The sequence below is a fragment of the Propithecus coquereli genome, unplaced genomic scaffold (assembly GCF_000956105.1).
Source record: "Propithecus coquereli isolate 6110/MARCELLA unplaced genomic scaffold, Pcoq_1.0 Scaffold491, whole genome shotgun sequence".
In the NCBI taxonomy this organism is placed as follows: Eukaryota; Metazoa; Chordata; class Mammalia; order Primates; family Indriidae; genus Propithecus; species Propithecus coquereli.
The window spans coordinates 420,031-434,070 of NW_012150741.1; the positions used below are offsets into that span (position 1 = coordinate 420,031).

The 14,040-nt window shown below is 57.3% G+C and overlaps 1 protein-coding gene across 1 annotated transcript; it reads right to left on the reverse strand.

The window, feature by feature from the left end:
• Positions 1 to 1,660: 1,660 nt before the first annotated feature.
• PTPN7 (protein tyrosine phosphatase, non-receptor type 7) lies at positions 1,661 to 12,647 on the reverse strand. The gene is made up of 10 exons (XM_012655905.1): positions 12,480 to 12,647; positions 10,506 to 10,675; positions 9,800 to 9,983; positions 9,430 to 9,514; positions 7,873 to 7,949; positions 6,246 to 6,383; positions 5,799 to 5,909; positions 4,864 to 5,021; positions 2,928 to 3,041; positions 1,661 to 2,058 (listed from the first exon to the last, which is right to left on the reverse strand). The coding sequence occupies exons 2-10, from the start codon at positions 10,625 to 10,627 to the stop codon at positions 1,965 to 1,967; spliced, it is 1,083 nt and encodes a 360-aa protein (XP_012511359.1). The 5' UTR covers positions 10,628 to 10,675; positions 12,480 to 12,647; the 3' UTR covers positions 1,661 to 1,964.
• Positions 12,648 to 14,040: the final 1,393 nt, after the last annotated feature.

A 14,040-nucleotide genomic window follows, 5' to 3' on the forward strand; every position in this document is an offset into this window, starting at 1 on the left:
AGAAAGCAGGCCCTAACCAGACAGTGGATCTGCAGGGGCCTTGATCTTGGACTTCTCAGCCTCCAGAACTGTGAGCCATCCATTTCTGTTGTTTATAAGCCCCCCCCAGTTTATGGTACTGTATTTTGTTATAGAGGCCTGAGTGGACTGTGACAGTATACCTCTGTCTCACTTCCTAAATTGACTTCAGTTTCACTTTGATTGATGTCCCTGGAAGTTCTAGAAAAGTGCGTATCCCAGAGGTGAAGATTTGCAGCCCGTTCCTTGTCTATGGAGTTTTTACTTTCTATTGCTACCAAGAGGCCTCAGAGGCCTGAGAGGAAGATGGAGAGAAGGAATGAATCAGTCATCCAAGAAGCCTTTATTTTGCCACTTGGTTACTTGTGCGGAACTTGTCCCCTCTGAGCCCAGAAACAGGGTTGGGGTGACACTGCCAGGGAGGGGAGCCTGCGGAGCTATGCAGTGGCTCCCCTCCAGACGGGGGCTGAGCTCAGGGCAGGATCAGGCACTTGGAGCCCTCCACCTCGCCGCACGGGCACAGACGGTGGTGCCGCTCACAGGCCCTACGGAAGGTGGAGGGGCAGGTGAGTCCATCCCCAGGGCTGTGAAGAAGGAGGAGCTCCTCAGTAAGGCCGAGCAGAAGACAGCCACCCTCAGCTTTAGCACTGCATGTTCTTCAGCTGCTGTCCAGGATTCAGCTCCTTGGGGCTTTCCACAGAGAGCTGGCGTCAGCCAAGGCAGATCTCAGGGGTGGGGTGCCAGGCGAAATGATGCCTCGCCCTACCCCCATCTCAGAATGGCAGCCCCCTCTCGGATTCGAGGAGGATGAATCCTGGGGTTAGAGTTCAACCCTGAGATAGATCTGGGGTCCCCTGGAAATTTTGTTGACGAATGAGGGGGGTTAGGTCTCTGTGGCAAATGGTGACGGGTCCCAGTTCAGTTGATCCTCCACGTCTGCACGAAGCGGTTGTCACCCAGGCTGCTTTTGGAAACAGCCGAGCTCTCCAGGTGTACTCTGCAAATGCAGGCTATGAAGGGAGGTGGTGGGGTTGGTTATCTAAAATCAGACTGTGCTCTTTGTCTCCTCCTCTCCTCTTTCTTCGGTACTTCCTGCATGCCCGGGGTATCATTCAAGGTCATGGAAGCAAAGCGGAGAATGCTGGGCCTCCCTGGAGAGAAGCTGGGGTGAGTGGTTGGCAATTACGGAGTCAGGGGCAGCTCTCTCGGCCTCTGAATAGTCCCCACACATTCCCTCTTGCAGAGATTTCAACTGCCAGGCCTGGTTGCCTCTGTAGCCTGCTCTCAGGACACATGGGTGGAAACAAAGGTAATCTCAGTCCTCGTTCTCTTTGACAGCGGAGGGGGTCCAGCCCTCACAGATGTGTGGTGGGGGAGCAGGGAGTCACTGCTAGGATGTTGAGACTCTGAGGTCAGGACCAGACTTTTCCCCTCTCTTGCATCTGGCCTGTGCTGGGGCTGGGCCCAGTTGGAGGATGATCTTGGAATTACCCTCTTGCCAGTCCCAGGAAGGGAGACAGCTGGAATGGCTCCTAGGAACTTCTCTGATTGCTTTCCATTATGGCAGCAAAGCACTTAATGTCCATGCTGTAGATGAGGAAACTGAAGCCCACAAACAGCGTCTTAGAGGAGACCAGGAGACCTGGGCTGCTTTCTTGGCCTGTTGTAAGTGCCATCTTTAAGTACAGAGAGACATGGGGGAGATCCCCCTAAGGTCCATGTGGGGCCACTAGAGGAAGCAGAGGAGCGGCCAGTGGTGAAGACCTGGAGTCTGGCCCCTCGTCCTTGCTGATGCAGCTTCCTGTGACTGCGAGCGCCCCCAGGGAGGCACTCCTTCCCCGTGCCCACCCAGGGGGTCGCCCCAATCACACAGCCCACTTTCCCCAGACCCACCTTCCCAGGCCTGAGGTGGGGCTGGCACCTGGGCTGGTGGAGGGTGGCAGCGGTCAGGGGCTGGGCTCGGCGGGCAGCTGGGCCGCGTACAGGGCCAGAGTGTGGTGTAGGAACTGGTACTGCTCTGCGGTCTGGATCATCCCGCCTCTGCAAGGAGAGACACACAGACGACGAGTGAAGGAGGCCCAGGGTACTTGCCGAATGGCTCGCGCAAACATCCTCATAGTCCTGTTGGGAAAGTGCTGACTCTCTCCGAGCACACGCCAACTTCTTCACGTATATTCCTCCTTTCTACTCCCTACTCCTCCTCGCTGCCCCTCAGCGCTCCCCTTCGAGGGAAGCCCTCTGCGCCTCACTCAAGGCCGAGCCCGGTGGCTGGGCGTGCGCGGGCAGATGCTTGGTCTTCCCTGACGCCCTCAGCTCCTGGGGCAAAACCAGACTCTGATCTCTCGGGTTGGGCCAGGAACATCCCTGAGCCTCAATTTCCCTCTTTCCAATAATCTTAAAAATAACGATTCTATACATTTGTATAGTAATGCCCATTTCCAAAACATTTTCATGTAAGTTAATTCATTGCTTCTAACAGTTCTGTGGGGTAGGAGCTGTCATCTCTCTCTAGATAAGGAATTGGGGGCCCAGAGAAATACAGTGACAGCTCAGTGAGATACACGTCAGAATTCGAACCCGGGTCCTGTCTCCAAACCCAGTGAACTTCTGTGCACTGCTTGTGGCTGCCTAGAAGTTGCCCATTGCCAACTTTTGTCTGCGTAGGGAATTTGGGGAAAAAACAAATTGAAGGCTCAGGGTAGATCCATAGAGTGACATGCTCAATCCCAGGCCTCCAAGCCAAAATTTCAGATAGAGATTCTTTCCTGGGCGTTAGTTGCAAAATAAACAGCTCTTTAATCAAAAGGGTCCCTTCCTTTCTCCCAGGAGTGAGTGCGTGGTGGCGATGTGCCTAGCAGTGCTCTGAGGCCCAGAGGCATCGATGCCACCTGTTACATCCATGGACCCACCTGTCTAGCCGCAGCTGGCACACGATGCCCAGAATGTCCACTTCCCCTCGGGCCTTCAGCTGTTGGCAGCCGATTCGCGTGGCGATGAAGCATCCAGTCCGGCCAATCCCTGCACTGGATATAGCCAGGGAGGGGACGGGGAGGTCACAGGAGACCTGGGAACATGGGAGCTAGGCCCCAAACTATGGAGGAAGAAATGGGACCTAAACGTGCTCTATCTTTTTTTTTTTTGAGACAGGGTCCCGCTCTGTTGCCCGGGCTAGAGTGCCGTGGCATCAGCCTAGCTCACAGCAGCCTCAAACTCCTGGGCTCAAGCGATCCTCCTGCCTCAGCCTCCCGAGTAGCTGGGACTACAGGCATGCACCACCATGCCCGGCTAATTTTTTCTATACAGATTTTTAGTTATCCAAGTAATTTCTTTCTATTTTTAGTAGAGACGGGGTCTCGCTCTTGCTCAGGCTGGTCTCGAACTCCTGAGCTCAAACGATCCTCCTGCCTCGGCCTCCCAGAGTGCTAGGATTACAGGCGTGAGCCACTGCGCCCGGCCTTAAACATGCTCTATCTTGGGGCACAGGGCTCTCGGGACGGAGGAAGGTAGCAATGCTTCAGATTCCAGCCCCCTCGGGGGTCCCTGCTGGAGGCAGGTTATAACTGGCGCCTCACGCTAAGCCTCTTGCAGGCCACCTTCCGGTCCCTGTGGACATTCTGATGATCTTTCTTCTGCTCAGTGGTCTACAGCGGTTTCCAACAGACAGCCCCCAACTTGTGCACTTGCCGACCTCTTGAGCCCCCATTATCTAACCATGACTTCCTTCCCAGCCCGGACCCACCTCCCGTGTTGCCGACGCTCAGCCCGTTTCCCACCTCTGTTCCCTCCCACGGTCATCTTCTCTCTGCCCTGCCCTATCTTGCTCTTCCTTTATCTCACAACCCTCCCAGGCCTCCCCTTCTTCTAACAGAAGCCACCAATAACCTCCTAGCATTTATGTCCCAGTGCCACCTGTGGGTAGGTTCGGGCGCCCCCTCTGTCTGTACTTTTGCCTCTGCGTCCTGTTTCATTTAGGATATGCACTCCCGCATGGTCCCCTGAACACCCCCTACTCCACCCCGATCCGCTTTTCACTCGAAAGTATTCTTTCAACATGGCAGATCTAAGTGTCTTAGCCAGTCCTACAGGGTCCGTCCTCATCTGGCCTTCATTTGCCTTCCAGACTCATCTCTCATCATTATCCCACACGCGACCTCCAGACCCAGCCTCTAACTCTGCTCCCAGCAATGTAGCAATTTTAAAACTTCTTCTCTGGGCCTTTGCATGTGCTGTTCCATCTGCCCGGAACGCCTCACCCCTTCCCTCCTCACTTGGCTAATTCACCTTTCAGGTCTTAGGGTGGCTTAGATGTCCTTTCTCTTGGACACTTTCTCCAGCCAAAGTCTGCGTTAGGAGACTTGGTTCTATGTTCCCCCACAGTCCCCCCATGCTAATGCTCATCACGTCATGTTGTATTTAATTGTTTAATCTGCTGTCTTTCCCATCAGGCTGTGAACCTGTCAGGGAAGAAACCAAACTGTTGTGTTCACAGCCATTTCCTTCACATCTGACACCGTACCTGACAATAACAGGCTTTCAGTAAATGTTTGTTGAATGAATACATGAGTTCCCCAACAGCAGGGATCATGATTATGTCTCCCCCAGCAGACTGGGAGCTTCCTGACATTCCACCCCCTCTCTGGATTGTGCCTGAGTGTCCAGCTCAGAGGTCCAGGTCCTGCACAAAGGAGGTAAGAAGAGCACTTGCGGAATGATCTTGAGATTCCTGTCCAAGGAAGAACTCGGCCTGCCCGATGCTGTTCTGCTCAGACCCCTTCCCAGGAGAGACCCAGCGGGCGGGAGAGGGAGCACAGCACACAGGGTGCTGTGGAGGGAGGGGTCGCGCACCTGCAGTGGACCACGATGGGCCTGGCGTGGGCAGGCGCCTCTGGGCTCTCCTCCACCTCTGCCACCAGGCGCAGCAGGGGGCCCGCTGATTCCGGAGTCTGGTGGTCAGGCCAGGCCGAGAAAAGGACGTGCTTTACGGACCGGCACTCCTCCTGGTGCTGGGGCGGAGACAAGCATGAGAATCAGAGTCAGCCTGGGATGGGGGGCACCGCCCACCTTCCTCTTTGGTGCCAGAGGAGGGCACGGGCTGGAGTTTTCCTGTGGGGGCGTCACTGACTCAAAGGAGGCAAGGTTGGCGCTTTTCCTGATCATCCTACTCCACCACTGCCCCCTCCAAAATGCTGGGAAGGAGCATTGTCCTGGGAGAGGGGAAAGACCCAAGTTCAAGTCCTAGCTCTGCCTCTCCCTAGCACATGACTTTGGGCAATGCCCTTGGCCTCATTTTCTTCACCTAGAAAATGGGGACAGTGATAGCTTATTGGTTTACTTCCCAGGATGCTTGGAGGAGAATGAGTTGATTGAGAAATGCTTTGAAAAATGTAAAACACCACACAATCACAGAAGGCATTTTTTAAAGCACTTTGACATGGGTTACTGTGCATCTATTGCAACCACTCATTCCTTCGGCACGACTCCTGGACCCCACCTCTCCTCCTGGACCCCACCTCTCCTCCTGGACCCCACCTCTCCTCCCTTGGGCCATTCAGCACAGACGGACGGACTGCAGTTTCTGCTGGCTCTGCCCTAGTAGACTAGAGGCTCCCTTGGGGTAGTACTCAAGTTTCTCTTTCTTCTATAGCTTAAAATGATCTTTTAGAGGTGGATTTAAGAAGGTTTCCTAAACCCTTGGCTCCCATTGAAGACTGGGCCAGAGTTCCAGAGATGCTGGGGAGGCCCAGCTGCCCTGTGGATGGGCCCGGGCCCGGGGCCAGTACCTGGATGGTGAGCTGCCGCACGGTGTATTCGGGATGCTCTTTCAGGTCCTGGACGCGGAGCTGGAAGGGTCCATAGGTTTCCTCTTCTGTGGGCCAATAGTGGACACATTTCTAGGAGGGAGGGAGCTGGGCGTTAGAAGGGGGAGGGTCTGTCATCTGGAGCAGGGCCCAGGGCAGCAGAGAGGGGGGTGGTATGCCCTCCCCATTGTGCACCCCCACTGTTGGCGGGCAGCAGCTGGGGCCTGGCTCTCCTGAGCTTGACACCTGCAGACAAAGTGCTCACCCTGTCCCACATTTTGGCCGTGGACGGCCTCCCTGGGGTGTATCTCAGGGACCCTTCTGAGAGGTGCGAGCTGGGACTGGCTCTCAGGGCGGCCTCTGTGTGTTTGTGTGAACATGGACACAGCCCTTTCTAGGTTCACCAAGGACTACGGCTCTGCCTCCTACCTCCTTGCCTTCTCGGAGTTGAGTGAGCATGACAATGACGGATACTTTTTCTTGCCACACCATCTCCCAGAAGTCCGACACAGTGTTGGGCATGGGGCCTTGGGTTGCAATGTAGACCTTCTCCTGCCCGTCATAGCCCTGGAGAGGTGGACGCACAGGAGAAGGGTGGGAAGCAGTGAGCTTAGAGCTCTGGGGAGACCCCAGAGTCTGCAGGTGCTGGGATCAGGCTGAAGCCAGTGAACACACACACGCAGACACACATATGCACGAACACACTCATCCGGAAGCCACATGGTGGGAAGGATACAGGTTCTGGAGTGAGGATCAGATCCCTGTTCTGCCGTTTCCTAGCTGTGCCACTGTAAGCTAGTTCTCTAGCTTCTGTAAGCCTCAGTTTTCTCATCTATAAATTGGGCATAATATCTATCTTGTAGGAATGTATCATAGTGTGGATTAAATTCAACGAGATATATTGAGAGTCTAGCATTTAGCAAGTGCTCTATAAATGTTTGTTCCTTTCCTCTCCTGCTGCTTTCTTCTAGCACAAAATACCAAAACAGTGTATAATATTTGTTGAGAATGATGTTTCACTTTTGCGTTTTTTATCCATTTAGTAGCGAAATGTAGCACCCTCTCTATAACCGGTCTCTCTCCCCTCCGGGATCCTCAGCTGCCTGCTCCTCAAGACCGGGGTGAAATCCAGACCCGTTCACCTGGTCTGGGCCAGCACATGGAAGAATGGAAGCTCGCGCTTCCCTGCTTCCCTGCGCCCCTGACTGCTGTTCTGCCCACTTTGAGCTGTTAGAGAGCGCTGCTTTTTCCTCTACGCAGCTGGGGTGGAGAGCCCACTTTGCCTTGAGCTTCCTATAGCTTGACATCAATCAGGCGTCCCCACAAAGGAGGGGCTGCTTGAGGCGAAGTTAAGGTAAGCGGGGGGAGGGGAGAGGGGAGGGAGGTCCCATTAGTGCTGGCATAGGCCCTGCAAATTTCAGGAGCGATTAACCCTCAGGAAGCTAGAGACTGGGCTCCGCAATGCTAACTAACTTCCTGCTAAGTTTGGACTGCTGAAATGGATGCGGTGATAGGGTAGGTTAAGGAGGCTTGGTGGTCTCTTCAGATATATTATCTTTATTTTCATTTTATTTTAGTGTTTTTAGAGACAGGGTCTTGCTGTGTCACCCAGGCTGGAGTGCAGTGGCACAATCATAGCTCACTGTAACCTTGAACTCCTGGGCTCAAGAACTCCTGGGCTCGAGATCCTCTCGCCTCAGCCTCCCCAGTAGCTGGGACTACAGGCGCGCGCCACCACGCCCCGCCTCTTCAAATATTTTTAACATCTGCTCTGTTTCCCTTTTCTTTTCTTTATCTATCTATCTATGCATCTGTCAATTGATCTATCTTAGCCCCACCGACTGTGAGCTGCTCTGTTTTCTAGGTTGGTGTCTTGGGGACTGTCCAGTGTCCAGCCCAGCTTGACAGGGCTCTGGCATCAGTGAGCTGAAGCAAGGAGGAGGGAAACCCAGGCACCCGAACCCCCAGCGGCGGCTGAAAGACACCTTCAGACACCTTCGCACACAGCCCCCACCCACGGCCTTCCCCACGCTGCCACTGCAGCCAGGCCGCTCACTCGGATGTAGTTGGCATTGATGTAGTCTCCATCCTCCTGGCTCTGTGCCCGACCAAGACAGACGCGGCTCTGGGGATCTAGGAAGTAAACATCAGCAGAGGTCAGAGGTCAAAAGGTGACCAAGGAATGTGGATTCCAACAGTGTCAGAAAGAGGAGAGTTCCTGTGCTCATCACAGTACCTTGTGTATAGCAGGGAGCCTGATACCCACTGAATTATTTTATGTGTAGACAATAGGGAGCCACAGAATGTTTTTGAGCAGGAGAGTGACATGACCAAAGCAATAAGCTGGGAAGGTTAACTGAGTGGTAGTGTGCAGGATGGACTAGAGAGACAAAGGAATGGAGCAGCAGAGACCGATGGGGAGATATAGTACTCTAGCCTTGAGCGCAGTAGGGGTTTAGAATAGGATTGTGCCAGTGGGAATGGAACAAGAGATGTCGTAGAGGAAGAATTTTTTTCTGACAGTGAATATGGGACTCAGATGAGCGACTTGCCTAAGATCTCGCAGCAGTGAAGTGGCACTAGACTCAGACTGCACTGGGCATTATGGGCTCTGGGGGTGGGGTAGGGTGGTATTTCTCCAAGTCCAATCCAGTTGGGGGTGAAGAAGTTGGCTTGTGAGGAAAGGAGAGGAGACGGTCGCTCTCCCTGTGCCAGCCTGGTATGGACAGAGGGTACCCCACAGACTCTCAGGCAGAAGGACCTCTCCCCGCTCTGGCAGCTGCAGGACTGACTGGAACAAGGCGGAGAGCGAGGGCCACTCCTCCCCGCAGCCTGGGCGTGTGCTGACAGCCCTGCTCTGCCCGCGCAGGCGGAGGCAGGCCAGAGGGTCAGCAGTAGGCAGGACCAGTGTGCTCGGCTGGGCTGTCACCTCAGCTGGGAGTCACCAGCGGGGTTAGCCCAGTAAGGCTGCTCAGCTGGGAGCGAGGAGGGAGGGAGAGGCTCCAAGGGCCTCCAGGGCTGGAGGCCTCATGCCCACCTCAGAAATGGCAGGTGCTGGCCCTGGGTCCGTCAGCTTGTAGGGCCAACCCCTTCCAGCCCAGGGTCTTCCGCCCCAACCTGTCACTGCTCTCTCACCGCTGCTGCCTGGCCTCTGTCTGGCTGTCTCATTGCCCTTCCTCCTGATGCTGTCTCCTCCACGCAAGCCTTTGCTGGGCATTCCCCATAGGGGAGGAAGATGAGGAAGAAGGTCTGTGCAACTAGCTGTGAGACCTTGGACAAGTTATTCAACTTGTCTGCGCTTCAGTTTGCTCACTTATAAAATGGGCATAATAATATTGCAGTATCAACATCATGGGATCATTGTGAGACATTAGTTAATATAAAGGATTTAAAGCCGGGCCTGGCCCACAGTGAGCATCTGCAAATGTTGTTGTTGTTGCTGTGGTTACTGCTCCTTCCTCCCCTGCCGGGCATGCTATGGGATTTCTCCACTGAAAGGAGGTGCTCCAAGTAAGGTGGTCCTTTCCCGGCCAGCCGTGCATCCTGCCTTCTGAAGTTCTCCAGCCCCAGGAACAGTATACCCACCTCCCTCAATCCCAGCTGCAGGTCTTACTTGGCAAGATGGTCTTGTATCGGTCCTTGGAGGCGTGGCCGGGGATATCCAGGTCTTCGGGGCTGACAAAGTTTGAAGGGATCTTCTGGTGGGGGAGGATATGAGTGAACAGGTGATACCCCTTCCCGGGCTCCTCTTTCCCCCTTGAGCCCGTTCCTACTACAGGTGGGCCCTGGCTGTTCCTTCTTGGCATTAGTGTGTGGGCCTGGATGGGGCAGGGGGCGCAAGGGAAAGCCCAGGGCCGGCCCCCTCCCCCGGGCTCTGAAGTTCTCTTTTCTAAGGAGCCCATAGTGCCAGGATAGAATGGGGCTAGCTGGCTGCTTCTGATACAGAGGGGCACAGCGACTTCGAGGGGACCCCGAGTTCTTACCAAGAATTCCTCCTCCAGCTGCTTGGGGCTGGGTGGCTGGTGTTGCAGAGCCCAGCGGGTGAGGGGGTGTCCAGCTGTGCGCAGGAAGTGCAGGGTGACCTCCCGGGGTGTGTTCACGGAGCAGATGGGCTCCACGGCCCCCAGGGACCGCACGTCCAGCATCAGAGCCACATTGGAGCCCCGCCTGCGGGCACAGCCACCCGGTGCCGAGTGAGCACCAATAACGTTTGCTTTTCTTACAAGTATCATTGTTGCAAGGCACATCTGAGGAGGCCATTCCTTGTCTTTCCCTTGACCCAAAGGCCCAGTGAACTCATGGGTTCAGGCCCCTCCTGTCTCCTCTTCTCCCTTTGTCAGCCTGAACAGGGCAGCTTTGAACCCCACTGCTCCTTCCAGCAGCCCACCTCTTCCCACTCCCGGCCCCGGGCCCGACCTGCTTCCAGCACCGAAGGGCGCTGGCTGTGCCCCGGGACTGCGCCATCCAGCCTGGGATTTAGGAAGCAGGCTCGGGGCTGACACGAAACCCTGTGTCTCAGACGTGCACAGGACATGCAAATGAGCACCACTGGTTTCCTTTCCAGATTGGAGTCAACAACTGAGGGCTGTCTGGGCTCAACTCTCAGAGCCGGAGGTGCAGGTGGAGGGAAGGGAGTAGCCGCACGGGGTCTCAGGGCTGGGAAGGCCCCTCCCCTGGGAAGGATCTCACCTCTCCTGCAGCCGCACGTGCTTCTTGGCTGGCGCTTTGGCGGGTGGAGGCTGGGTCATGGCTGCCCCCAAAGACAAGGTTGGCGGCTGTGCTCTGGAGCGCCCCCCGCAGGCCTGGACCATGCTGGGCTGGGGTGCTGGGCCCAGGGGAAGCTCACTCAGCCATGAGCTCTGCCTGAAAGACAAGGCCCTGCCCTGCTGACCTCTGGCCTGTCTGCCAGGCCGGCTTTCTGCTCTGTTTTCACTGGAGGTGTCTTCTGTTCCCACAAAGTGGCCTCATTGCCGCTATGGGAAGGATAGGATGTCTTTGGTGGGACCCAGGAAAGCGGGCAGCCTGGGGTTAGAGGGCAAGATGCAGGGGAGACACTGTGGGTGAGGATAGGAAGGAAGGAGGAAGAGGGCAGGGAGAGAGGCAAGAGACCAAAGTGCACGGGGCTCTGAGCTGGGGTCCGAGTGAGAAAAGGCGAGGGAGGAAATATAAAATTTGTCTTCGCCAGAGAAGGAAGCTCATGGAAACCACCACTGGGCTGGCCAGTGGGCCTCCTCCCGAAGGAGGGATTGGCGGCGCCCAGCAGAGCTGGATCTGGCTGCGGACCCTGACGCGCCAGGCCGCTGGCCCCCAGCAGGGCCCTCTCCTAGCTGCTGGCAGTGCCACTCCCAAGTTCATTGCTGGCTTCTGGGGTCTCTGTCCAGGGAGGTAGCCTGGGGGTGTTTCCTTCCTCCTCCTGCCCATCCCCCTGTCTCCCGCCTCTGTAACCGTCACAGGAAATGGCCTCAGCAAGCCCTTGAGCGATGGTGCATGGTGAGGCGACAGGGGGCACGAGAGGGGACATGGAGGTGGTGGGACCATCTCCTCTGGGGGGCGGTCCCCATCTCCCAGAGCTAGGGTCGCAGTGGCTGGGGCGGTGGGGGTGTCAGAGTTGCCAAGCCCCCAGGAAGAGGTGAGGGGACAGAGTGGGCCTGGTGCAGGTGCGGGTGGTGGCGACTCTTCTGCAGCAGGCGGGGACCCTGTAGCTCTGCTCTCTTTGCAGCGCCCTGCGGCTTCCCTGTCCTTCCGGCCTCAGGGACACCGGGTCTGCCAGCACCCATTCCGCAGCCAGGCACTGGGGCACCCAGCTTGCCCTCTCGCACACCCTCCTGGGAGATGCCCTCCCATTTCCCTGAAGTTCACACCATCCCAGGGCCGTGGGACTCCCACTCCCCCCTTCAGGTACTTACTGAAGCAGGTGTGGCCCCCAGGCTGCCTCTTGCCAGCTGTCTGTCTGTCTGTCGGTCTGTCTTTGAGGGCTGAGAAGGCTTCAGGAAGCCAGTTTCCTCCCTCCGCCCCTCCTCGCTGCCACCCACGCACACCCCAGCTGCATGCTGCCCTCCTGTGTCTGCTGCTGCCACCAGGGGTCGGATGCCTCCTGCCTGTGCCCCTCCGGGCCCTGTGCCCTGGGAGTGGGTGAGGGGCTGGTCTTTCGCTGACCACCCGGTTCCCCTAGCTTCCAAACTCTCCTCTCTCCTGCCGTGTTTCTCCTCTGGGTCCTTGTCATGTCCAGTCTCTGCCCACTTGCAGGGCAGCACTCAGCTGACCCCCAGCTCCATGATGTCCCACAGACAACCTCAGGTTCCCTTGCTCAACCGGACGTTGGCCAGAGACTAATTTCCACTTCTTTGCTTCTGTTCCAGAGTCCTCTCCCTGGAGCCCCTGCGGCTGCAAGCCTTGGGAATTCATGGCCAAGTAGAGGCTGCCTCTTCCCAGGGCAGATGTGACGCAGACTCGGGGTGGGCAGAGGAGGCAAGAGTCCATGCTCTACCAGGGGAAGGAGAGCCCAGGGCCGCACCCCTGCTCTCAGCTGTCTCTGGCCCCAGCGCAGGCCAGCCAGTCGGGGAGCAGATCGCGGAGACAGCTTGTGCGAGAGCCTGAGGGGCTTCCCCGGGGTCCCCAGCCACCTCTAGACCTCCTCCCAGAACATCTACTCAGGAGACTCACAGATGGTGGACAGTCTCTGGCCCTCACACCAGGGGCCTCCCATGTCCTCTTCCTGCTGGGGTGCCTGGATGCCTGGGGCCTGGGGAGTGGCCCCTGAGTCCAAGACTCCGCTGCCCCCCGCCCCTGCTCGGCCGCGGCCCAGCCGGTTCATGCTCCCCGCACCTCTCCTTCTACCTCGCAACGTTCCAAGCACCCTTCCTTTCCCCGCCCGGCCCCCGACACACACGGTCCGCGTCTTCTTTCTTCCTCCCACTTCCCTGATTCAGCTGTCAGACGATGACAGCAAAAAAGAGTGATGTACAATAGGCGCAGGGGTAGGCACCCCGGAGGGGGTGGTGGGAGGGGGCTGGCCTTCTGCTGGCCCATGGGGGAGGAGGGTTGAGGCGAAGAGCAAGGATGCCCCTTTGGGGCTCAGGAGGCTCCCAGAGCTGCCCTTGCGCCTGGCAGTGGGCACAGGGACTGGCGCTCTGCTGAGCCCCTCCATGGCCAGCTGATCCTGGCTCCCTCTTCCATCTGGCCTGAGCTCCTCTGGGGAGGGGGTGGGTTTCCCTGAGGAGGAGGCTGCTTAGAGCTGGGGAAGTGTTTGGCTCTGGTGCCCAGGATGGAGGGGAGCAGGAGCCTGGGTATCCCGGACATGCTCGTGGGCAGTGACCCAAGACTGGCCCCTGCCTCACCCCCCAACACCAGCTGGGGCCCCGGGGGGATTGGAAAGAGGGCCACCGCCTCTGGGCCACGCTGTTGATTGCTATCAAGAACAGGAAGCTAGGATACCACAGGGGTGGGAAGGAGGAAGTGGGCAAAGCCCTCCCCACTCTGGTCTGCCCAGTGGCCCCAGGTTTCCAGGGTCCGAGCCCCGTTGGCTGTGAGCACTCCCCTTGCCCCTCAGGCTGGAGCCCGGCAGTGGTTCCAGTTGGAGCTGAGCTCTTGGGCAGGGAGCAAGGCTGCTGGGAGCTGGGAGATGGAGAAGGTAGTTGGTGGTGGGGTTGGGGGTGGTGGTTGGGCACCAGGCAAGGTCTTGAGTGTCCCCTGGGTCCCCGTGCGTGGGTTTGGGGTAGAGGAGATAGTCACTTCTTGCCGCCTGCCCCCTCGGTCCCCCCCTTTTGCTTAGAAATGCCTGGACGTCCACGGAGGTGTGTGGCAGAGTGCAGGAAGGGCGTGGGCGCCCACTGCAAGCCTCGGATAGGACAAGACGCAGTCACAGCCCTGCACCAGCCCCTCCCCAGCCTGGCCCTGGGGGCCGGCGCGCTCCTCTCTGCCCTCTCTGGAGTGGGCTTTGCCCCGTCTGGGCTGCTGGGAGGCTCCTGGGAGTGACTTCTCTCCCCTCCAGAACCTTCTGCTAACACCGTCCACAGTCCTATCCCAGGCAGCTCTCAAACTTCCATCGCACCCATTGCTGCTGTGTCTTCCTGAGTTGGGATTTAGGTTCTAGCCACCCCGGGCTCCAGAGCAAGTGGGGTTAGAGTTGGAGGTCAGCAAGACCTGTGCGTAATGAGTCTAAACTGTGGCTTTTTAGCTGTGACCACGGGCAAGTGACTGCGCCTCCCAGAGCTTGCTCCCTCCC

Excerpts from the sequence above, each read along its gene's own strand:
- PTPN7 (XM_012655905.1), bottom strand. The coding sequence starts at position 10,627 with ATGGTCCAGGCCTGCGGGGGGCGCTCCAGAGCACAGCCGCCAACCTTG. Across the intron at positions 6,384-7,872 it reads TCAATGCCAACTACATCCGA|GGCTATGACGGGCAGGAGAA; the intron begins GTGAGCGGCCTG and ends CCACCTCTCCAG. Across the intron at positions 5,910-6,245 it reads AACTCCGAGAAGGCAAGGAG|AAATGTGTCCACTATTGGCC; the intron begins GTAGGAGGCAGA and ends CCTCCCTCCTAG.